Source organism: Sycon ciliatum, chromosome 10, assembly GCF_964019385.1.
Source record: "Sycon ciliatum chromosome 10, ocSycCili1.1, whole genome shotgun sequence".
In the NCBI taxonomy this organism is placed as follows: Eukaryota; Metazoa; Porifera; class Calcarea; order Leucosolenida; family Sycettidae; genus Sycon; species Sycon ciliatum.
Genome location: NC_088652.1, coordinates 4,272,355 through 4,295,444, shown reverse-complemented (window position 1 = coordinate 4,295,444; position 23,090 = coordinate 4,272,355). Strand labels below are relative to the sequence as shown.

At 45.7% G+C, this 23,090-nt stretch overlaps 2 protein-coding genes across 2 annotated transcripts; both read right to left on the bottom strand.

The window, feature by feature from the left end:
* Positions 1-722: 722 nt before the first annotated feature.
* LOC135826339 (uncharacterized) lies at positions 723-16,075 on the bottom strand. Its single transcript, XM_065338954.1, has 4 exons — positions 15,378-16,075; positions 8,418-8,592; positions 3,745-6,370; positions 723-1,543 (listed from the first exon to the last, which is right to left on the bottom strand). Exons 1-3 carry the CDS (start codon positions 16,051-16,053, stop codon positions 3,769-3,771), a joined length of 3,453 nt encoding a protein of 1,150 aa, XP_065195026.1. The 5' UTR covers positions 16,054-16,075; the 3' UTR covers positions 723-1,543; positions 3,745-3,768.
* Positions 16,076-17,078: 1,003 nt separating this feature from the next.
* On the bottom strand, positions 17,079-22,471 carry LOC135826264 (fibrillin-3-like). Its single transcript, XM_065338895.1, has 5 exons — positions 21,135-22,471; positions 19,371-19,469; positions 18,867-19,091; positions 17,347-17,456; positions 17,079-17,144 (listed from the first exon to the last, which is right to left on the bottom strand). The coding sequence occupies exons 1-5, from the start codon at positions 22,447-22,449 to the stop codon at positions 17,079-17,081; spliced, it is 1,815 nt and encodes a 604-aa protein (XP_065194967.1). The 5' UTR covers positions 22,450-22,471.
* Between the last annotated feature and the right edge of the window lie 619 nt (positions 22,472-23,090).

The window sequence follows — 23,090 nt, the reverse complement described above, 5'->3', positions numbered from 1 at the left end:
TGGCAGTGTTGTGCCTGCACTTGAATCATACCCAGCAGATCCGTACGCATTTTCTTTGCGTGTGCCACACCGTAGAGAACCTCATCCCCGCGTAGAAATCTGGACCCAAAACACGCGAAGTCGTAGACTCTAACCCAGACACCTGCTCTCTACGTGATTTCTCCACGTTTCACGTATAGCAGAACCTCCCTAATGTGCGGCTTTTACTCCCGAAAATACGGTACATGTACTTGCTCTGCATTTACAAAGACATCGATTATAAAAACATGCGTCTGTGTTTTAACATTAGTGAAGTTGATGACGTCAGGCGGGTGGAATCTTTATCATTCTGTAGTTTTCCATACACCATAGCGTCACGTATTACAACCTGTCCTATTCTTGCAGAAGCCGATGTAAGGGCTAGGCTTATATTCACGTCATGCTTCTACTCAAACCAGGTAATGCTATGTGTATCAACTAAAGACCCGGGCTTATGTGCCGGCAGTGCATCTTCAAAGTTAGGCTTCGATTAAAAAAAAACCCGATAGGCTTAAACGGCCTCTATCTCTCTCTCTTTCTCTTTCTCTTTCTCTCTCTCTCTATCTCACACACACACACACATACACGCACACACGCACACACGCACACACACACACACACACACACACACACACACATATGTACACAGACCGTCAACCGCGGACACCAAAAACGTATTTTCAATTAACCTTTCTCATCCCGACCCATTAAGTGAAGTGAAGTGAGGTGAAGAGGGTCGGAAAATATTCAGCGAGGACAAAATAGACTAGACTGGCTGAAACAGAGTAAACAAAGTCTATACAACATGGCATAGTCACAGTCATGAGGAAACTTTAAGAAGAAATGATGCACCTAAAGAGAAATTAGAGAGCGCTATTGCAATAACGAGAAAGCGATCTGCAGCAAGAGATCCAGTAACTATGATCTACCAGCTATACCGTAAACAATAGATCCGAGTTCTAAAAGTACAAATGATATTATACGCCGACCGAACGAGCCCAATTGACCTTTAAAATAGCTGCTTTGCAAGTGCTATTGCTACAAGTATGTGCAGCAATAGTAGCGTACAGAAGTACAGAAGTACAGCCATTGGCTGGCAGAGCAGTAGGTAGGCTTCCTAGCTAGTGAAACCCTGGTTGACGCACGCAGTGCACTACCTACCACCTATCACTTAGCACTAGTGAAGTAAGAGTTATCACAGCAAGGAAGATGCTGAAAAGAACAGCAGTGGAAAAGACCACAGATAAGAAGATAAATGCGAAAGAAGAAGCAAAATGCAAAAGAACATGTGTTAGTCTTGGGTTAGAAATATAGAGAAATCTGGTAATGATGGTGCCTGCCAGGCATACCAAAATACGAGAGAAAATAATGAACACATCGGCAGCGCAGGGCCTGAACATTTCGAAGCAAATGCAATTGTCGTAGCGTGTTCCGTCTTCACCGAAAGGCGAGTTTTTGGGGCAGTCGTGATCTGCCTACTGCCCACAGTCTATCGAGTTTATCGGAGAACTCGTATCTGGACAATCTGCAAAACACAGCATCCACATGCCCCAGCATATACAGTGACCATACAGATCAGACATGCATGCAGTGAAACAGACCCGAGGTGCATTTAAAGTGAAGACAGCGGATCAGAACATTCTACCATTATCTACCATACTTTCGAAGTATAAGCCGCACTGGAGTATAAGCCGCACGCACATTTCTGGCCACAAATTACACATAATACAGATATCTACCCTATTTAATACTATTAATTGACTTGATCATCGGCGTATAAGCTACACCTCCATTTTAGAATGGATTTTGAGTGTTCATAGTGTGACTTATACTCCGGATTATAGGGTACTTTCTTTTACGTTTTGAGGGGCAGTGGCTTGCCACCAATATGAACTACGGTATTCAGACCCTGATCAACAGCCGTACGATAATCCGGAATGCTCAGGGAGTGTGCTTGTGTAGATGTTTGCTTTCTGTATTTGAATTCGCTAAAACCAAATGGACAGAACTTTACAGTGACAAGGGAGCGTACAAACTACCCTCATCAAACGCAAAACCAGTCAAACTTTTCTTTTCCTTTCTAAAACCATTTTCCTACCACATATCCATTCACTTTGTTTATTTTGCCTGTACAAGAGGCTTTCACAGGCAGTGTCAAGTGTCAAGCCAAATCGGCGGAATAGCGAGAGCTCCAGTGTGGGAGTAAACCCATTCCTAAAAAGAATCATCGCGGAAGTCGCAACCACTATTTCGTAATGTACTTTGTATTTGTATTTATGGATTCTCCACAGGCCTTAGTGTGCATGTATCAGCTATTCAGGTTTTGCTTTACTGACCCCCCACCCCCCCCCCTACCCCTCCTCCCCTGTACTGTAGAGATGTCTGCATTCGCCCCTAGTATGCCTAATGCCACATATATAAGCAGGCGCTTACGATAGAGCTTCTGGGTCAGGACTTGCTTCGAAAAATCACCTTCTATTCGAGTGATGCTTCAATATGGGCCATGCTTTCATACGCAACATCATCATGACATTCGCTTATGCAGGGCAGATGTACAATACGGGTATGGATGTTCTAGAGACTATGGTTTGGAATATTTTAACGACAATCTTGCAAGAATTCATAGAGCACACAACTAATCCACAACCAGTGGATGTGTTGCGAATTTGTATTACGACTATGATCTACGCATGTTGTTGTAGTTGGTTCTTGTCTTGTGGAGTCCAGTGTCTGATGTCATATATGGTCTAAGTGTACGCGAGTATGGGGTGATGTGTGACGTTTATGGTATGTGGTGCATGCAAGAGTACGCGTTGTCAGAGTGTGAGGATGTGCTTCCGTCTGTGTGAGAGTGACTGTCAAGTGAATGCCGTACATGCGCAGTGCTAGTTTGGTCTGGGAATGAGAGTCATGTGTGATTCGTCCGTGGTCTGGTTGTCTTGGCCTTGGTCATGTGTTCTGTACGTATTAGTCCCTGATTGGTCGTTTCGATGTGTTCGCCCTTTTTCTGTTTATAAACGTTGGTTGTTTATTATTTCTTTGTCTTTTCTCCCCCGTTCCCCCGCCCACCAGTTAGTTATTTATTCCAAGAGATATTGTTCCAGTAACTGTGTCGTCCTCTTGCCCGCGTGAATGAGTCAGAGAGTGGTTGTGTGTGTGTGTGTGGGGGGGGGGGGGGGAATTCCACCACAGATGCAGGTTCGTTTTGACGAGGACCTTTTCTCCAGAATGCATCGGTGACTACTTCAGATACCGGAGGTTTTTGTCAAAGCTATTCGATATACGAGTCGGATGCCTATGCATAATTTTAACAACTTCTCAAAACTGGCAGCTCGAAGGTACGAAAACACGATTTTCTGAACTTTGAGGCCCCATCAGACAGGCAGGCAGGCAGGCAGACCCACAAACACATGCACAGACACATGTATACACACCACACACATGTACACACACACACATGTACACACATAATTATACAGGCACTCTCAGGCAAACACACACACACACACACAAACACACACACACAAACACACACACACACACACACACACACAAACACACACACACACACACAAACACACACACACACACACACACACACACATAGTATAGGGACTTCCACCCTTCACTACCAATCCATAATTATCGCCACATTCAAGACATGAGAATATACCCCACAAAGTGAGCAGTATCAGCATAAACAGAAACATGTTTAACTATTCTTACCAGTAGAGTATCTGAGCAATTGAATTAGCGTCCAGACTGAGATGCACACACAGGTTTTCCACCAAGTGAGGACCCGGTTGAATAGGTGTTGTTCACTCCGGTGAATGAGAATGTGGTGAACGTATTCTTCATCCTGGCTGGGGACGAGTAGACGTCAGGACCGGCGTCCTGACGCTGCTCTGCCATTGGCTTGCTGGTGTGTAGTGTGGCCTGGTTGCTACTGGCAACGGTACAATTGGCCGATACCAGTGCGTAGATGTCCTCCTCCACCTCGGCATCCTCTGTGATCGCCTGGTCAATGACGGCGGCGATGCGAAGCTCAGCCGTGCGACTATCGTTGCTGGCCACCAGACCGGAGACAAGTTGGTAGGGATCCTCGTCGTCGTCAGCGCCCGCAGCCATAGCAAAGCCGGCATTCACCATGGCAACGTTGTAGACGCGCGCCTCTCGGCTGGTCGCGCCGTCCGTTCCCGGCACGACGGGCTCGTAGAGCGCGTAAGGATCCTCCGTGGCAGCAGACCGGCCAGTGATTTGACAATGGCCTTGGTCGCTCGCGCTTCCGGCGATGGTTCTTAGCTCTGCCTTGTGTACGGCCATGTTCTGCATGGACTTGGTGACGAGAGAATAAAACTCTGTGGTGTCGTAATCGCTGTTGGACTGGACTCCCTTGGAACCCAGCTCAGCGTAGATGGTATTGTCGTCGCCTGCATTCAGCAGCTTCTGCTGCTTAAGCACCGCCCTGGCGTTTGGCGCATGGAAGCGCACCGCCTTGGATGCGCTCCCTCTGGTGGCCACTGAACAGTCAGCAGTGCCGACCAGTTCAGCCGTTGTCGTGTTGAACAACGCCACCATTCCGCTGTCGGTCTCTGTCACTTCATAATCCATTAAGTTGTCAACATCAATTTCTACATTGAACACGGACACGGGAACACTGGCGCCATGTTTGGATCGGAATGCAAGTTTTCCAGTCGAGTCCTTCTCCAATGCCCTCTTGCTTTTGTCAGCCGCACGAGCCAAACTGGCTTGTTCAACAACAGGCTTGACTTTGGCCGCAGCTAAGTGTTTCGTGACCTGGTTCAGACTGACGACCGCGACTGGAGTTACTGAGCCCTCTTCAAAGAGGCCGATTTCCCTTGCGTTGATCGATCCGACACTACACTGAGCGGTGAACGAGCCATCGAATCCTGACGAGGAGGCGAAGACGCTAAGAGGAATGACAGCGCCGTAGTTTGTGGCGAAGGCGAACTGCCCCTTACGGTCTTCAAACACTTGCTGTAACTGAATGGCGTGAATCCTGGCCGTCGGTAGTTTCTGTGCCGGGCGAGACGTTATTTGATTGGGCTCAAAAGACGCGTACAATGAGCTTGCCGCTGATTCGGTTTCTATGTAGTTGTTGGTTGCCTTGTCTGTTGAGTTGGTGTTCTTGTCTGTTGAGTTGGTGTTCTCCGACACAATGCTCGTGGCAACCAGGTGACGTGTGTGCTTTTCCAGTAGGGCATAGCACCCAAACCGATCTACAGCCACCAGCCGCTCCTGGAAGTTTCCTTCGTTGACCCTGTCGCCAAACACGCTCTTCACGGGCACGGACACACCTCGCGTGCCACCCGTGAACGTGAACTCTCCGGACGAGCCTCTGAAAACTGCTCGCTCCTTGGAGTACTGTGGCTGGAGGTCCTCGGTGGTGAGCCAGGGCGAGTGTTTGAATGCCTCGCTCAGCTCGGCCTGGCTTATCCAGTCGGCCAGGCTGATCTCGTGCGCCCTGGCAACGCCGTGAAAGTCGGCTCTGGTGTGGTCATACAGAGTGTAACTGCCGTCCGGGTCACTCATCACCATGTAGTCAAGGAGACGGTTTCCGTCAATCGGCACGCGGAACGCATTCAATGGGACCAGGCAGCCAGTGGTTGCCCTGAACACGTATTGTCCCTGGACTTGCTTCACACAGGCTGCTAATTCGGCAGAGGACGCGGATATTCCACGGGTACCGGCTTTTATTCCTGGACTATTGTTGGCTGCTGCCATTAGATTTGCACCGGTGGTGGTGGCGTACTCCACACCGTTTCTTTGGCAATCTGGATCTTCCCAGCAATCAAGATCTCCACAGTATATCACATCGTTGTAGCCAATCGAATGGGCACTGTTCAGGACAGTGCTTGTGGTGGTGGCACGGCTTCTACTACCTAGAAGACTGCTGTTGCTGGCACATGCGCGAGGGGCAGCGTAATTCATCTCCGCCCTGGTGGGCGTCATATCCCTCCAGCCCACCTCTGGGCCCCATTCATCGATCTCGTTACAGTCACCCATCTTTAGTATGGTGGCAGACACCAATGTAGAATAGGACGAACTGGCGGCAATTGGCTCATCACTCATGCTCAGTGTGGAGCTGATTTCGCTGACGGATGGCCGCAGCAAGCTGTGCTTTCCGGAGAGGATGCTTTTGGCAACCCGCCCTTTGTCGGATTCGTGCGCCTCGCCACCGTCAGGAGACCAATTGTGTCGCGGTGCTGAGGGGCTGCAAGTCATGTAATCCGAGTTCCTGCCGCCATTGTCAGCACCCGAGTAATTGAAATCGTAATGATTTCCATTCTTATCTTTTCTGCCTTGAAACGAATCGTAGGTAACGTCTTTCCTGCACAGTACGACAGTGGAGATGCGAAATTTTAAAATTGTGTTTTAAGGAGAGATCTTAAAAGCTCAGGGCCCTACGGTAAGTGTTTTTTGTCTAGCTCATCATGCATGTTATTAGAACTAATCGGCCCCATCATCCTATTGAAAACCCGCTTCAATCAGTTCGAATAACATGCGCGGTGAGCTAGGCAAAAAGGCATCAAGCTCACTCGTTTCATTTATTTTATTTTTTCTACTTTGAAGTATTTCTTTGCAACACATACCCCTGGTTTCAAACCCACACTATCGCCCTGTGCTGCATGAATTTCCTTGATACATCTTGCATACATACACCTGCTGCAGTCGTTGCGTCGTTCAACAGCGAACGGTGCCAGTCATGACTCGTAAGCCACAGTCCGTAACAGGGTGGCTTTTGGACCTAATTTCTTGTTTTTCGGTACTTCTTTTCAATTATTTCTCCTTGAATGAAGCTGAATCAAGTTCACAATACTGGTTTTTCATGAACACCAAAAAAGTAGCTTCGAAAGGTGTGCCAATCAAATAATAGTTCCAGGAAATGATAAACCAGTTCGTCTGTCATGCTCCTGAACTATCCCTAAGAAAAAAGTAGAATATAAGTTCGAATAGACCTTATCTTGCTAAAATTCAACTCAAGTCATGTTAGCCATTCTGCGAGTTATCATGGGAAGCGCAATGTTTGAAATGCTAACAATTTCCAAGTACGAATCGGGAGAAGTCGGCGCACGACACCGCCTCCTGTTCTCACTCAAAATGCAGCTGTTTTGCACGCTTACGTCCCTGTCTACGCCCATCTACGGTATGAAAAGTTGGATCAATCCAACTCTTCCCGTCGCTTCCCGATTCGTATGGCAGTACGGTTGCGTTCCCGTTACTGGTGTTCACATCGGATGCCGACTGTCCCGTCGCTTCCCATCGATCCTTACGTCGCGTCCCGTCGAGCCCCGTCGAATGTGAACTAGGCTTTATTCAAATATCACCGTATCCAAATAGGGCTTTCAATCGGAAGATCATAGCGTGAAGCAACTTGAAAGAATCGAGACGTTCCGGAATACGATTTTTCGTTCCAAAATCCGTAGAGGCGCTACGGATTTTTTGCGTGTCGACGGAAAGAATACGATGTCCGGAGTGTTCGGTGCTTGGGTGGCATTCATCATTTGCAGTCAACGTTTTGCATGCAGAGCCCGCAAAAATCACCATGTACTGCTCCAAGAGCTCTCTCTCCATTGCTGGGTCGAACGAAGATTTAGGCATGATGGAAGAAGTTGGCAAACCTCAAAACTCAATAACATGCAGTCAGGCTGAGGTTACGTTTGGTTGGTCACATTCCCAAATGGGAATCACTTGGAATCACTCGGAATCATTCTCGCCCGTTTGGTTGGTCAATAAAGTGTGTTAGGTTGGTCCCATTCCAGAATCGGAATCGCTGACGATGATTCTATTTGGAGAATGATCATTCCACCTCACATGCTGGAATGAGCATTCTCATTCTGGAATCAAAAATGATAATGGTTGCCACGAGCCAAACAATGTAGCATCAGGTTCAAGTGCCTCAAATCATGCACTCAGAAGTACCTTGACTCTCTCAAGGAAACTAGAGTCGGGTAAAAGAGAAGAGACACAACGACATCCTGGAATTTTTATGTCAAGTAATTCCTAGTTGATTCTGCTGCGTTTGTTTGATCAGGTGATTCTTACCCATTCCCATTCCAGAATGGTTGTCATTGTCAGGTGATTCTTACCCATTCCCATTCCAGAATGGTTGTCATTTATATGGTGTTGCGAAAACAGCTAAATTCACTTCTTTTTATAATTATTCGTGTAGGTAGGTGGGTTGAGAAGCATTTCATTAAAAACATACTAATACCTCAAACATCACCCTATTCCAGATATCAAGTCAGTAACTGTTTATTTTTGTTCAGAGGGGTGAGGAAGTGTGTGGGGAGGTTTGTGGGGAGGGTCACAGCTGAACGTTTGCATTCCATGAAAAATAATCGAAAATGCCGGCTGGAGGCATACGGTTGACTCACCCTGCCACAGGCTTATGTGCTATAGCCGTTCCTGAACACTGCTGACGATCCTTCTTCCGCTTCGACACTAGGACCAGGAGTGCGATTATTCCGACGAAGATCACCACGGCTAGCGCCACAATCAACACCAGCCACCAACTGAGGCCTACTGTAGCCGCGTTGCCCTCGGACTTCCCTATCAAGACAACAAGAACAAACGAAAGAACAAGAACACAACCCTGTCAATCTCTTTCTTCTCAGGTGCTCCCAACCCGCACTCGTTTTGTTATCACCTGGCATAAGATACTTTAGGAGATCCTTGAATATGTGACTTGATATAATTCTTCCACAACCATAACCCCTTGTCTTGAGTGTTGGCGCATGGGAAGGCAGACACCATATAACCGCTCCCAGCTAGATACAGGCGTCGCCAAAAAAAATCCGGCTGATTCCAATATTTTTTTGGTCGAAATACATAGGGTGCGGATACTCCATATTTTCTTCCAGGTGGCGTAGTATTGTTCTAGCGTGAGGAAACTTCTCAGAGAGATCCTCTGGCCATGGCTATGTTTGCCCTAGCGGTGGTTCCTATGATTTGTGAACTCTATGAGCAGCATTGGTGAGAAGGATTTCGTAGAGGAGAGCCTGTGTCGTCATGTTTCCGTATGGTACAGGTCGGTCGGTAATCTCTCGACTCTGGCGGAAACCCAGCCACATGGTGCTTACTCTGTCTTCTCCTGCGGACTGAAGTCACGTTGGCGTTACCACTAAGTGCTCGCATGGCTTGCCGGACCCGGATGTTTCGGCAGACTCGATACTGTGATTGACAATAATTTGATACCAGCAATCAGTGGTCAGAAGAACATGTCCACCGTTGAGAAGAGTCTCATCGGTTTGCCTGTCAAATCCAGTGGCCTCGCAATTCCTGCCATTGCCTCAGTGGACCTCTAGTATGGCCTCGGCACGGCCAGTGATTGATTTGCTTCGTCGCCCTTATGCTGACATTCCTGCAGCTGATTTGCGGTGCGAAATGTCGAACGTCGGAGAATGGCTACTGCGGCTAAGGAGGCTCAGGTTGCTTTGCGTCCTGACCTCAGCCTATCTCAGCAGGTGCTGTTGGAGATTGCTGCTGATGCTGGCGTTTCCAGTTGGTTAACGGCTGAGCCTCTGGCTGTGAACGGCTTTGCGATAAACAAAGCATGTTTACGGGATGGTCTCGTCCTGCGCTATGGCTGGGGTATTGACGGCCTCCCACCAACTTGTGTGTGTGGTAGAGACATGCCTGTCGACCATGCATTGACATGCCCTGCAGGGGGCTACCCAAGTCTGTGACACAATGAGCTGCGTGATGTGTTGGTGGAGGCGATGACTTCTGCCATCCCGGATTCTATTGGTTCAATTTTGTTTCAGTGTCCTTTAGTATAACGACGATTCCTGATGAGTGTTGTACGAAAACCTGTTTGAATCCTGATATTTCTCTACACCATTTCTTCCTATTTCATCGTTTTATTGCACTTTAGACACCCTGAGCAAACTACGGTAACGCTATTTTTTACGGTACTCGTACCTTGATCACCCAAATAGCGTCGAAGCTGCAGCGTAAAACGTTCTGGGGGCTGATTTATCATTGTGACAAACGGTAGTCGGTCCGCATTTCACCTTGTATCATGTATATGGTGACATATATGGTAGTACCGCGCGAAATAAAAGCTATTCTCGTGGCAACAGCGTACTAAAAATAGCGTGCATCTTGCTAAAGGTCGAACCCACGGTATTTCTCCCCTTACGATAATACCGTTACAACATAACGTTTTTTGCTAAGGGTGTCTATTGTCTCCACCGTGTTTTACATGAATAAAGTACACACAAAAGTCTATACAGCTTTTCGTCTTCTTCTTCTTCTTTTTGTTTTGTTTTGTTCTGTCATTAATGGCTTTTTCTTTTATATCCTTTAGATCGATTGTTTTTTTCTTTTTTTCTTTTCTTTTTACTATTTTCACATACTCAACTCGTAAATAATAATGAAAGACGATGGTACTGAGACAAGGACAAACGTGACAACTACTGACTAGGGGCTGCTTACAATCTGTATTATAATTTGTGGGTTCAGCAATAAAGGTTGTGTCAAGCCCCTGATGAATAGTAGAGCTGCAGTGGCCGGATTCTTTTGGCGACGACTGACGTTGTTGTTGTTGTTTATTATACTTCACCAAATGAACAGGCAGAGATGCCTTCTCACCTGCCCATAGGACAGGTTCTCACAGAATGATGAAGGCATGAGATGCAAGGGAAAACAAGAAATGATAATAATATAAGGCAGAAAGTACCAAAAGAAGAAAAGGAAAAATTATATGCAGACAATTTCATGGAGTCAGAAATAGAAAGACAATAATTTCATGGTGTCAAAGAATAGAAAGACAATTTCATGGAGTCAGGAACACGTGGTTGATTTTATAGACATGCTTGCACAAATGATTGATAGATGAGAAGGTTGGAATTCATGGCAGATAATAAAAGTTTAACGAGGATATACAAAGTAAGTATATCAATGGCAGAAAGAGCTTTTCGGAAGGGACCGGGACACCTATCACTATAAAATCAGAGGGGAGAGCGTTCCACACAATGCTTCCCCGAAACATCATGGTCGATCGTCCCGCAGGCCCACGAAGAAATGGAACTTGAAGCAAGTTCGACACTTGTCCCGTGTGGTGCGCTGATCCTCCGGAACAGTCTCTGGGGCCGTTCGGGTGAATAACTGTTGAAGAAGGGGCTACAGGAGGAGTTAATGCATCGATGAACAAATATGACAATTTTGTGTGTATATGTATGTGGTAGACTAACAATGCTGAGCAGAGAGGGCAGCGAGGCAGTTGGAGTCAAGAACCGCTGTTGCAAGGTGGCACGGATGCCAGCCTTGAACATCCTTTCAAGCTGACAAAGCAGGTGTGCGCTAAGTCCTGGAAAGAAACTGTTTGAACCATAACACAGCTGGGAAAGGATCATGCTCAGGAACCACGTTCGCCGGGCAAGAAAACTCAGTCCTCGTCCATGCCTCCAGAGCTGACCAATTGTTCGCGCTGTCTTGCGACCAATATACTCCACATGTGGAGCCCAGTATAAATCGTTATCCAAGACTAAACCAAGGTACTGGGCTGTAGGCGTCACACAAAGTTTCTCGCCATTGCAGAAGACCTCCGGTTGTATTGCAGCCGCGCTTCGTGGCTGGATGAAAAGCAACTGTTTCTTGGTAGTGTTGAGGAGCAGGCCAATGTCCTCCAACCAGGTAGCAAGGTTTGGCATGGCTTGCGTGAGGGTTATGCACACTACAGTAGGATCAGAATGGGAGCAGTCGATGACAATGTCATCTGCAAATTCTTGGTGCTGTACAGACGGTGGCAGTATGGTGTGGAGTTCACTAGAGTAGAGCACAAAAAGCGGTGGCCCAAGGACGCTACCTTGTGGAACACCACGGGAGCAACTGACGGCTTCACTAACAGAGTCCAGAACTTTGACTCTCTGGAAACGCCCTGAGAGGTAGTTAGTGAACCATTCTAATGCAGTTCCATCTATACCAAGGGAAAAAACTGTAACTAAACGTTCATGTTTAACACGGTCGAAAGCTTTCGACATATCCACAAACACTGTCCCAGTGAACTCTCGTTTGCATCTAGCCATCGATTTACAGCTAACACAAGTGCAACCTCAGTCGAATGTTGCTTGCGATAAGCAAACTGGCTGTCGGGAAATAGCTGGTGTGTCTCCAGATAGTCAGTGAGTGGTGTCTTAACCATTGTCTCCAGAATACGGGAGATAATGGGGAGGAGAGACACATGACGATAGTTCTGTGGCAGGGTTGAGTCGCCACTCTTAAATAGGGGACTGACATGTGACACTTTGAAGGTTGGCGGAACCTGTCCAGTTCTAAGAGACAAATTTATAATGCTGGTGAGATTCGGTGCAAGAACAGAGGCATGTTGCTTGAGCAGGAAACTGGGAATCCCATCACTGCCCGTGGCTTTGCTTGCATCCACTGATTTCAGGCATGACTCGACATCTGTCACCGTGACAGGCGTCCGACTGTAGATACTCTTTAAAGCATGCTGTAAGAGCACATTATACTAAAGTCACTTTAAAAAAAATTACAATCTGCAGACGGTTTTCTTGGTTAGTGTGCAGAAGACTCCTGATATTGTAGAATTTACGAGTCGAATGTCACAATGTATTTGTTCTATATTTTTGTTGGAATCACTGAATCATTTGCTCTTCAGAGAGCACAGGCAACGTGCTTACTAGGAGTCACTAGTAGTTATAAGTACATCACTGATTGCTACAAGCAGTTTACAGGTTACAAAACAGCTGGTGTTGTTTCTAAGTTGATTATCTTGAATTTGAAGTTTTACTTATCTTTCATTCCTTCACGTTCTGCAGCTCTAGTCTGTTCCAGTGTAGGTTCTGCTCTGACAAGGCTTACCTTCACCCTGCGTATGCGGGTGCTAACACTCTCTGACAGAAGATGGTTGAAAGTAGTTTGAATTCCTTTCAGCACAGATCTTCGTTTTCCCTGTTCTTTGAACTTTCTTTTGGACTTCCACTTTCGAATTTCACTGTTTGAATTATTTTCCGACTTTTCTTGATTTTCCGTTATTGTTGGTGCCTGTGGGTACAGTTCAGCTCGTATCACCATGGTAACAACAGCCCTCGACATCAATGTTGTATGCAATTCACAAGTCCTACCAGTACTCACATCTGCCAAATACATTGGCCTGCATTTTGACTCGAACATGAGTTGGAGCACAATGGTGGACCATGTTGCTCATCGTGTTGCCTGCAAAATTGCTGTCCTGCTGTGACATGCTTCCTCGCTGCCATATCCATGCCGACTCACCTACTTCAGATCTATCATTTTGCCAGAATTTTTGTATTCTTCTATTAGGTACTACCCGTATTTATCAGTTGCTCAAGAACAATGGCTACATAGGCTGTTCAAACGTGATGCTCGGGCAGTCTGCAAGTCGCCACCGTGGACCACTTCTGCTCCCCTGCTAAATCGAATGCATGTATGTGATCTACAGGTTTCTGTGCACTTATGTTTTGTTTCATCTGGCGATGTCTGCATGATGCATGTAGCACCCTATTTCAGTCCTTTTTGCTGTCGTGCCCTCAACTCGCACTCGAGGAGGCCAAAGCAACTTGCTTGTGGTCCCACCTGCTAGCACTGCTCGTTCTGCTAAGCGCCTATTAAACGCACGCTGGAGCCATTATGTGGAATAGATTGCCAGCAGCAGTAAAATGTTCAAATGGGTATTTGGATTTCAAATCTCAAGCCTTGCAGTATATATTAACAGCGACATAGGTTTTCCAATGCTCACTGGATTGATATCTGTTCGTTGCAACCAACCTTCCTTTTTCTTTTCTTTCTCTTTCTCCTATATCTACTTTTCCACAATATCCTTCAACATTTTATTCAAAGTGTGTCCAATGTTATTAGGCATTTTGCCTGTTTTGATTTCCATTATAAATAAAGTATACACAACATCACCATGGTAACGTGACATTAGAGAGGTTCTGCACAACGAAAGTTCGAACGAAGTTTTGCGACAGGCCTTGCGAAAGTGTGTACGAATTTTCGCACGAACTTTGTGTTCTGCACATTTTCGTAGTTTGCACGCGCCAAGTGCACGTACGACATGACCCAATCTCACGAAACTTCCTCCGAAAGTTCATTTCGCGTTCCCTGCAAGTTTCGCGTCCAAAGTTGCGAAAGTTCGTGCGAAGTTTCTCACTTCGTGACGTAGAGCGAAAGTTCGTACACATTTTCGTTTTGCAGAACCTCTCTATTTATACGGTTTTTTCTCCTGCATGCACGTGATCTACACATTCTTTTCGTTTGGAGCGTTGGACTCGAGTGACACGCAGCTTTGCTTTCGTCAGTATCTTCGTTGTGATTTTTTTGTCGTTGGTGGAGATTCTTCTTTTCAATCTTTTCGACCTTTAAAAGTGGCTTCTAAAGTCATGTGTGAGATGCACAGGCGGACGGAGACAGTTCAGTTAGCGAGGTGAAATGGTAACAATTCTGGCAGTCATAACAGGCTCAAGGCCGTATACCTCACTTTTAGCACATAACAATTTCAAAATTTAACAAAATTAAACATAGCTTATCTGTGAGGAGATACTCATTTAATACAGCTATCAAGAGTATAAAGGCCGTAGGCAAAGCCAAGTACATAACACGTGTTCGAATATTTTCCAGAATCGAATTTCCCGTTCCAATCATCAAACGCAATTGTTTGTTATTAATTAAAAGCGGTCTAACAGTTGTTCAAACACTTTGACAGAAGACACTAAACATTAATAAGCTGTTGAACGGTACCTTTCGGCTGTTGAATAATACAAGAAACTAACTCTCCTCCTCCATGCGCTCTAAAGCCGACAATTGCTACCCTCGGTAGCCAATACTCACACCAAAATAACTTCAAACAACGAAGGGGTCACAGGTAAAACATTTCCTTCTGACAGCTGTTTCGCCTATCAAAGGCTCGTCAGAGAAGGTGATACTGATATTGTAATTGACATGGCGTACTGATTCTATACGGTGTAATTATTATGGGCGCAAGAATGAAACTAGGCAAGGTGTAACAATGAGAAGTTCCAAGAAAATTCTCAAAGCCCTTGGTTCTAGGAAAATAGCAGGTGAGACACTGTATTCGTCCAATCACAAGCTGCTAACATTTTGCATGGCTCGAAAATGCAGCACAGATACAGACTACGAGCGTGTAAATTCGTAACTGATCATGGAAAAGAAAAGCGTTTTGGCAAGCAACTAAACAAGCTGTCAGAAGGAACTGTTTTACCCGTGACCCCTTCGTTGTTTGAAGTTATTGGGGTGAGTAATGGCTACCGAGGGTAGCAATGGTGGGCTTTAGAGCGCATGGAGGAGGAGAGTTAGTTTCTTGTATTACACTAAACATTAACGAGACTTACGGAAGACATTTACAGGGGAGCAGTGCGAGCCATTTCCAGTGTAACCCTCAAGGCATGAACACGAATAGCATTGCTCAGCTGTGTTCACAGGACTGCCACTAGAGCCATTCATCGGTGAACATGTGCTGTTGACACTACACTGATGCAGACCGTAACTGCAGGCGTCCACAGCCAGACTGCAGCCAGAACCCGTCCAGCTGTACAGCATTGGGCACTGGCACAGGTAGGATCCGCTGGTATCCAAGCAAGTGGCACACGCCGTGCAATTGTCTTTATCTGGAGCGCGGCAAATCCCACACGGACTATCGCTACATTCATTCACGTTGGTGCACACTATGCCATTCCCAGTGTATCCAGCAGGACAATGGCATAAGTATGAGCCACGTGTGTCAGTGCAAACTGCTTGCGCGGAACACGCGGGTACAGCTTGAGAGCATTCATTGACATTTTCGCATTCGCCATTGGCTTTCTCTGTGAACCCAACAGGACATTGGCACGTATATGAACCAATCGTGTCATTACAAACTTCTTCCACAGGACATACGGAGAGACCTTCAAAGCATTCGTTGACATTTTCACATTCACCGTTGCCTCCCCGTGTGAACCCAGTAGGACATTGGCATTCATAAGAACCAATTGTGTCATTACAAATTTCTGACGCAGGACATACGAACATACCTATAGAGCATTCATTGATATTTTTACATTCACCGTTGCCTCCCAGTGTGTACCCAGCAGGACATTGGCATTCATAAGAACCAATTGTGTCATTACAAACTGCTGCCGATGGACATACGAACATACCTATAGAGCATTCATTGATATTTTCACATTCACCGTTGCCTCCCAGTGTGTACCCAGCAGGACATTGGCATTCATAAGAACCAATTGTGTCAATACAAACTGCTGCCGATGGACATACGAACATACCTATAGAGCATTCATTGATATTTTTACATTCACCGTTGCCTCCCAGTGTGTACCCAGCAGGACATTGGCATTCATAAGAACCAATTGTGTCATTACAAACTGCTGCCGATGGACATACGAACATACCTATAGAGCATTCATTGACATTTTCACATTCACCGTTGCCTCCACGTGTGTACCCAGCAGGACATTGGCATTCATAAGAACCAATTGTGTCATTACAAACTGCTGTCGATGGACATACGAACATACCTATAGAGCATTCATTGACATTTTCACATTCACCGTTGCCTCCCAGTGTGTACCCAGCAGGACATTGGCATACATAAGAACCAATTGTGTCATTACAAACTGCTGTCGATGGACATACGAACATACCTATAGAGCATTCATTGATATTTTCACATTCACCGTTGCCTCCACGTGTGTACCCAGCAGGACATTGGCATTCATAAGAACCAATTGTGTCAATACAAACTGCTGCCGATGGACATACGAACATACCTATAGAGCATTCATTGATATTTTCACATTCACCGTTGCCTCCCCGTGTGTACCCAGCAGGACATTGGCATACAAATGAACCAAATATGTCATTGCACATTTCTCCCGTAGGACATACGGATATAACTTGAGAGCACTCATCGATATTTTCACATTCTCCATTGACTCCTCGCGTGAACCCAGGATAACATTTGCATGCATATGAACCGATTGTGTCATTGCAAAATTCTTCCACAGGACATAGAGGCATAACATCATTACATGCTTCTATCCCAGAACACACGTGTATAGAAGGAGAGCATTCATCGATATTCTCGCATTCACTGTTGCCTCCTAGTGTGAACCCAGCAGGACATTGGCATACATATGAACCATTCGTGTCCTTACAAACTTTTGTTGCAGAACACATGTGCACAGATTGAGCGCATTCATTGATATTTTCGCATTCACCGCTGCCTCCCCGTGTGAACCCAGCAGGACATTGGCATACATATGAACCAATCGTGTCATTACAAACTTCTTCCACAGGACATACGGAGAGACCTTCAAAGCATTCGTTGACATTTTCACATTCACCGTTGCCTCCCCGTGTGAACCCAGTAGGACATTGGCATTCATAAGAACCAATTGTGTCATTACAAACTTCTGACGCAGGACATACGAACATACCTATAGAGCATTCATTGATATTTTTACATTCACCGTTGCCTCCCAGTGTGTACCCAGCAGGACATTGGCATACATAAGAACCAATTGTGTCAATACAAACTGCTGCCGATGGACATACGAACATACCTATAGAGCATTCATTGACATTTTCACATTCACCATTGCCTCCCAGTGTGAACCCAGCAGGACATTGGCATTCATAAGAACCAATTGTGTCAATACAAACTGCTGCCGATGGACATACGAACATACCTATAGAGCATTCATTGATATTTTCACATTCACCGTTGCCTCCACGTGTGTACCAAGCAGGACATTGGCATTCATAAGAACCAATTGTGTCATTACAAACTGCTGCCGATGGACATACGAACATACCTATAGAGCATTCATTGATATTTTCACATTCACCATTGCCTCCCAGTGTGAACCCAGCAGGACATTGGCATACATAAGAACCAATAGTGTCATTACAAACTGCTGTCGATGGACATACGAACATACCTATAGAGCATTCATTGATATTTTCACATTCACCGTTGCCTCCACGTGTGTACCCAGCAGGACATTGGCATACATAAGAACCAATTGTGTCATTACAAACTGCTGCCGATGGACATACGAACATACCTATAGAGCATTCATTGATATTTTCACATTCACCGTTGCCTCCACGTGTGTACCCAGCAGGACATTGGCATACATAAGAACCAATTGTGTCATTACAAACTGCTGCCGATGGACATACGAACATACCTATAGAGCATTCATTGACATTTTCACATTCACCATTGCCTCCCAGTGTGAACCCAGCAGGACATTGGCATTCATAAGAACCAATTGTGTCAATACAAACTGCTGCCGATGGACATACGAACATACCTATAGAGCATTCATTGATATTTTCACATTCACCGTTGCCTCCACGTGTGTACCCAGCAGGACATTGGCATTCATAAGAACCAATTGTGTCATTACAAACTGCTGCCGATGGACATACGAACATACCTATAGAGCATTCATTGATATTTTCACATTCACCATTGCCTCCCAGTGTGAACCCAGCAGGACATTGGCATACATAAGAACCAATAGTGTCATTACAAACTGCTGTCGATGGACATACGAACATACCTATAGAGCATTCATTGATATTTTCACATTCACCGTTGCCTCCACGTGTGTACCCAGCAGGACATTGGCATACATAAGAACCAATTGTGTCATTACAAACTGCTGCCGATGGACATACGAACATACCTATAGAGCATTCATTGATATTTTCACATTCACCGTTGCCTCCACGTGTGTACCCAGCAGGACATTGGCATTCATAAGAACCAATTGTGTCATTACAAACTGCTGCCGATGGACATACGAACATACCTATAGAGCATTCATTGATATTTTCACATTCACCGTTGCCTCCCAGTGTGTACCCAGCAGGACATTGGCATTCATAAGAACCAATTGTGTCAATACAAACTGCTGCCGATGGACATACGAACATACCTATAGAGCATTCATTGACATTTTCACATTCACCGTTGCCTCCCAGTGTGTACCCAGCAGGACATTGGCATTCATAAGAACCAATTGTGTCATTACAAACTGCTGCCGATGGACATACGAACATACCTATAGAGCATTCATTGATATTTTCACATTCACCGTTGCCTCCACGTGTGTACCCAGCAGGACATTGGCATTCATAAGAACCAATTGTGTCATTACAAACTGCTGTCGATGGACATACGAACATACCTATAGAGCATTCATTGATATTTTCACATTCACCGTTGCCTCCACGTGTGTACCCAGCAGGACATTGGCATTCATAAGAACCTATTGTGTCATTACAAACTGCTGTCGATGGACATACGAACATACCTATAGAGCATTCATTGACATTTTCACATTCACCGTTGCCTCCCAGTGTGTACCCAGCAGGACATTGGCATTCATAAGAACCAATTGTGTCAATACAAACTGCTGTCGATGGACATACGAACATACCTATAGAGCATTCATTGACATTTTTACATTCACCGTTGCCTCCCAGTGTGTACCCAGCAGGACATTGGCATTCATAAGAACCAATTGTGTCAATACAAACTGCTGCCGATGGACATACGAACATACCTATAGAGCATTCATTGACATTTTCACATTCACCGTTGCCTCCCAGTGTGTACCCAGCAGGACATTGGCATACATAAGAACCAATTGTGTCATTACAAACTGCTGTCGATGGACATACGAACATACCTATAGAGCATTCATTGATATTTTCACATTCACCGTTGCCTCCCAGTGTGTACCCAGCAGGACATTGGCATACATAAGAACCAATTGTGTCATTACAAACTGCTGTCGATGGACATACGAACATACCTATAGAGCATTCATTGACATTTTCACATTCACCGTTGCCTCCCAGTGTGTACCCAGCAGGACATTGGCATTCATAAGAACCAATTGTGTCATTACAAACTGCTGTCGATGGACATACGAACATACCTATAGAGCATTCATTGACATTTTTACATTCACCGTTGCCTCCCAGTGTGTACCCAGCAGGACATTGGCATTCATAAGAACCAATTGTGTCAATACAAACTGCTGCCGATGGACATACGAACATACCTATAGAGCATTCATTGATATTTTCACATTCACCGTTGCCTCCCAGTGTGTACCCAGCAGGACATTGGCATACATAAGAACCAATTGTGTCATTACAAACTGCTGTCGATGGACATACGAACATACCTATAGAGCATTCATTGACATTTTCACATTCACCGTTGCCTCCCAGTGTGTACCCAGCAGGACATTGGCATTCATAAGAACCAATTGTGTCAATACAAACTGCTGCCGATGGACATACGAACATACCTATAGAGCATTCATTGACATTTTCACATTCACCGTTGCCTCCCAGTGTGTACCCAGCAGGACATTGGCATTCATAAGAACCAATTGTGTCATTACAAACTGCTGCCGATGGACATACGAACATACCTATAGAGCATTCATTGATATTTTCACATTCACCGTTGCCTCCCAGTATGTACCCAGCAGGACATTGGCATTCATAAGAACCAATTGTGTCATTACAAACTGCTGCCGATGGACATACGAACATACCTATAGAGCATTCATTGATATTTTCACATTCACCGTTGCCTCCCAGTGTGTACCCAGCAGGACATTGGCATACATAAGAACCAATTGTGTCATTACAAACTGCTGTCGATGGACATACGAACATAGCTATAGAGCATTCATTGATATTTTCACATTCACCGTTGCCTCCACGTGTGTACCCAGCAGGACATTGGCATTCATAAGAACCAATTGTGTCATTACAAACTGCTGTCGATGGACATACGAACATACCTATAGAGCATTCATTGACATTTTCACATTCACCGTTGCCTCCCAGTGTGTACCCAGCAGGACATTGGCATTCATAAGAACCAATTGTGTCAATACAAACTGCTGCCGATGGACATACGAACATACCTATAGAGCATTCATTGACATTTTCACATTCACCGTTGCCTCCCAGTGTGTACCCAGCAGGACATTGGCATACATAAGAACCAATTGTGTCATTACAAACTGCTGCCGATGGACATACGAACATACCTATAGAGCATTCATTGATATTTTCACATTCACCGTTGCCTCCCCGTGTGTACCCAGCAGGACATTGGCATACATATGAACCAATCGTGTCACTACACATTTCTTTCGCGGAGCACACTTGTATAGCTTGAAAGCATTCATTGACATTTTCACATTTACCATTGTCTGACTCTGTGAACCCCGCATCACAATCACAAGTATACCCACCGATTGTGTTTGTACAATTGGACATTGGTGCTGTACAGTTATGGCTACCTGAGGTGCACTCATCCGTATCAGAGCATCCCGTAGAGTTGCCAGTAAACCCGGCATTGCAGCTGCATGAGTAGCTGCCCTCTGTATTGTTACAAGTTGAATGGTCATGGCAAGTGTCAGCCTGTCCACATTCATTAATATCATCGCAAGAGGTTATCCCGTCACCTGAATATCCCGCTCGACACAGGCATACGAATGACCCGTCCATGTTTCTGCACTCGGCCTTACCATGGCATGTGTTTGCTCCATTGCTGCATTCGTCGTCGTCAGAACAGTGAGTTCCATTTCCATGGTAACCTGGTTTGCACGTGCAAGTGTGGGCGGTTCCACTTGCACTGGCGGTGCAGTTGGCAAGCGGAGAACATGGGCGGCTGGCGCATGGGTCCTTTGTGACGCATTCGGCGTTCGAATCGTTGACATAGCCGTTGCTGCAGACGCAACGAATGGCATGCTGCCCGTACTCACATTCAGCGTTCGCAGTGCAATTGAATTTAGCGCAGACTCTTTGACACTGCCCGGACGTAGAGTTGTACTCGTAGTCTGTATCACAGCAATCTTGACTGGCTTGTGCGCCGCCAAAGTCCGGCAGGGAACCGCAACTAATCGGATTCTTGTAGGGAGGTGTCGGGCGCGCAATGGCAGTGCAGTGTGTCCCATTGCCTGTGTAGCCATCTCTACAGGTGCAATTGGGCTGCAGTGTTCCCGTTGTCTTGATGCAGCTGGCAAACTGTGAGCAAGTCGTACACTTGTCCACGCAATTGTTCGATACAATCACTTGACCTTCCGGGCAAACACATGTGACATTCGGTTCAGAGTACTCACATACTGAAACGTCAGGGCAACTGGATTCTGTTTTGAATTTCGCGCAATTTATTCTACACCTTTGTGTGCCGGCAATGTGTGTATATCCTGGTATGCAAAAACAAAAGCCCCCGGCATCTCCGTTGGTGCAGAGTGATGCTTGGATGTAAGGCTGTACCGAGTTGCCTTGAACGTACAATGACAGTTGTAAGCACAAAACAAGACATGCCCAGTAGTGGAAAATCCGTCCGGCATCCATACCGGTAGTTGGAGTAACCCTGTGTGCGCTGTATGTGTGAGTGTGTGTGTAAGTGTGTGTGTGTGTGCGTGCGTGCGTGTGTGCGTGCGTGTGTGTGTGTGTGTGAGAGAGAGAGAGAGAGAGAGAGAGAGAGAGAGAGAGTGAGAAAGGGCAGAACAGAACAAAAATGCAAGATGAATAGGACCTTACAGCACACCAGGCAGAGTACAATGATGCTATCATGAAATGTTGAGCTTCATGTCTAGGGGCGCTGCTCATAATAGGCAATTGTTAGCATTTTACCGTTTAGGCTAAATCCAACGGTTCTCGTACCCAGCACCCGGAATAGCGGCGGTTTTGGTATCGGTTTGATGATAGAAAGCTCTGTTTGGTGCAATGACGAAACGGTAAGATTCCAACGTCACGAGTCGATTGTTCGGTCAGAAGCCGAAATGCAAACCATGCCTTGGAAACACACAATAATGGTACAGGCCGGCGGTCAAAGCTTGCGTGAACGGCAACATGCTAACCATGTCTAGAATATTAGCCACGGTTTGTCCAGTTACTTTCAGTAAGTTCCTAGAATTTCCTGGATCATGGGTTATTCTGCTTTGTTGGGTCTTATCCGGTTATAGCCAGAACTGAAGTGATCAACAGACACG

What these genes read in the sequence shown, in the direction of transcription:
- LOC135826264 (XM_065338895.1), bottom strand. Translation starts at nt 22,449, where the DNA reads ATGGATGCCGGACGGATTTTCCACTACTGGGCATGTCTTGTTTTGTGC. An exon ending in TATCAATGAATGCTCTATAG is followed by an intron (nt 17,457 to 18,866) that starts GTATGTTCGTAT and finishes GTCCTGCGTCAG; the next exon opens with AAGTTTGTAATGACACAATT. An exon ending in AATGCTTTGAAGGTCTCTCC is followed by an intron (nt 17,145 to 17,346) that starts GTATGTCCTGTG and finishes GGTTCACACTAG; the next exon opens with GAGGCAACAGTGAATGCGAG.
- LOC135826339 (XM_065338954.1), bottom strand. Translation starts at nt 16,053, where the DNA reads ATGTTCGTATGTCCTGCGTCAGAAATTTGTAATGACACAATTGGTTCT. An exon ending in CTCCCCTGTAAATGTCTTCC is followed by an intron (nt 8,593 to 15,377) that starts GTAAGTCTCGTT and finishes TTGTCTTGATAG; the next exon opens with GGAAGTCCGAGGGCAACGCG. An exon ending in GCACATAAGCCTGTGGCAGG is followed by an intron (nt 6,371 to 8,417) that starts GTGAGTCAACCG and finishes CGTACTGTGCAG; the next exon opens with GAAAGACGTTACCTACGATT.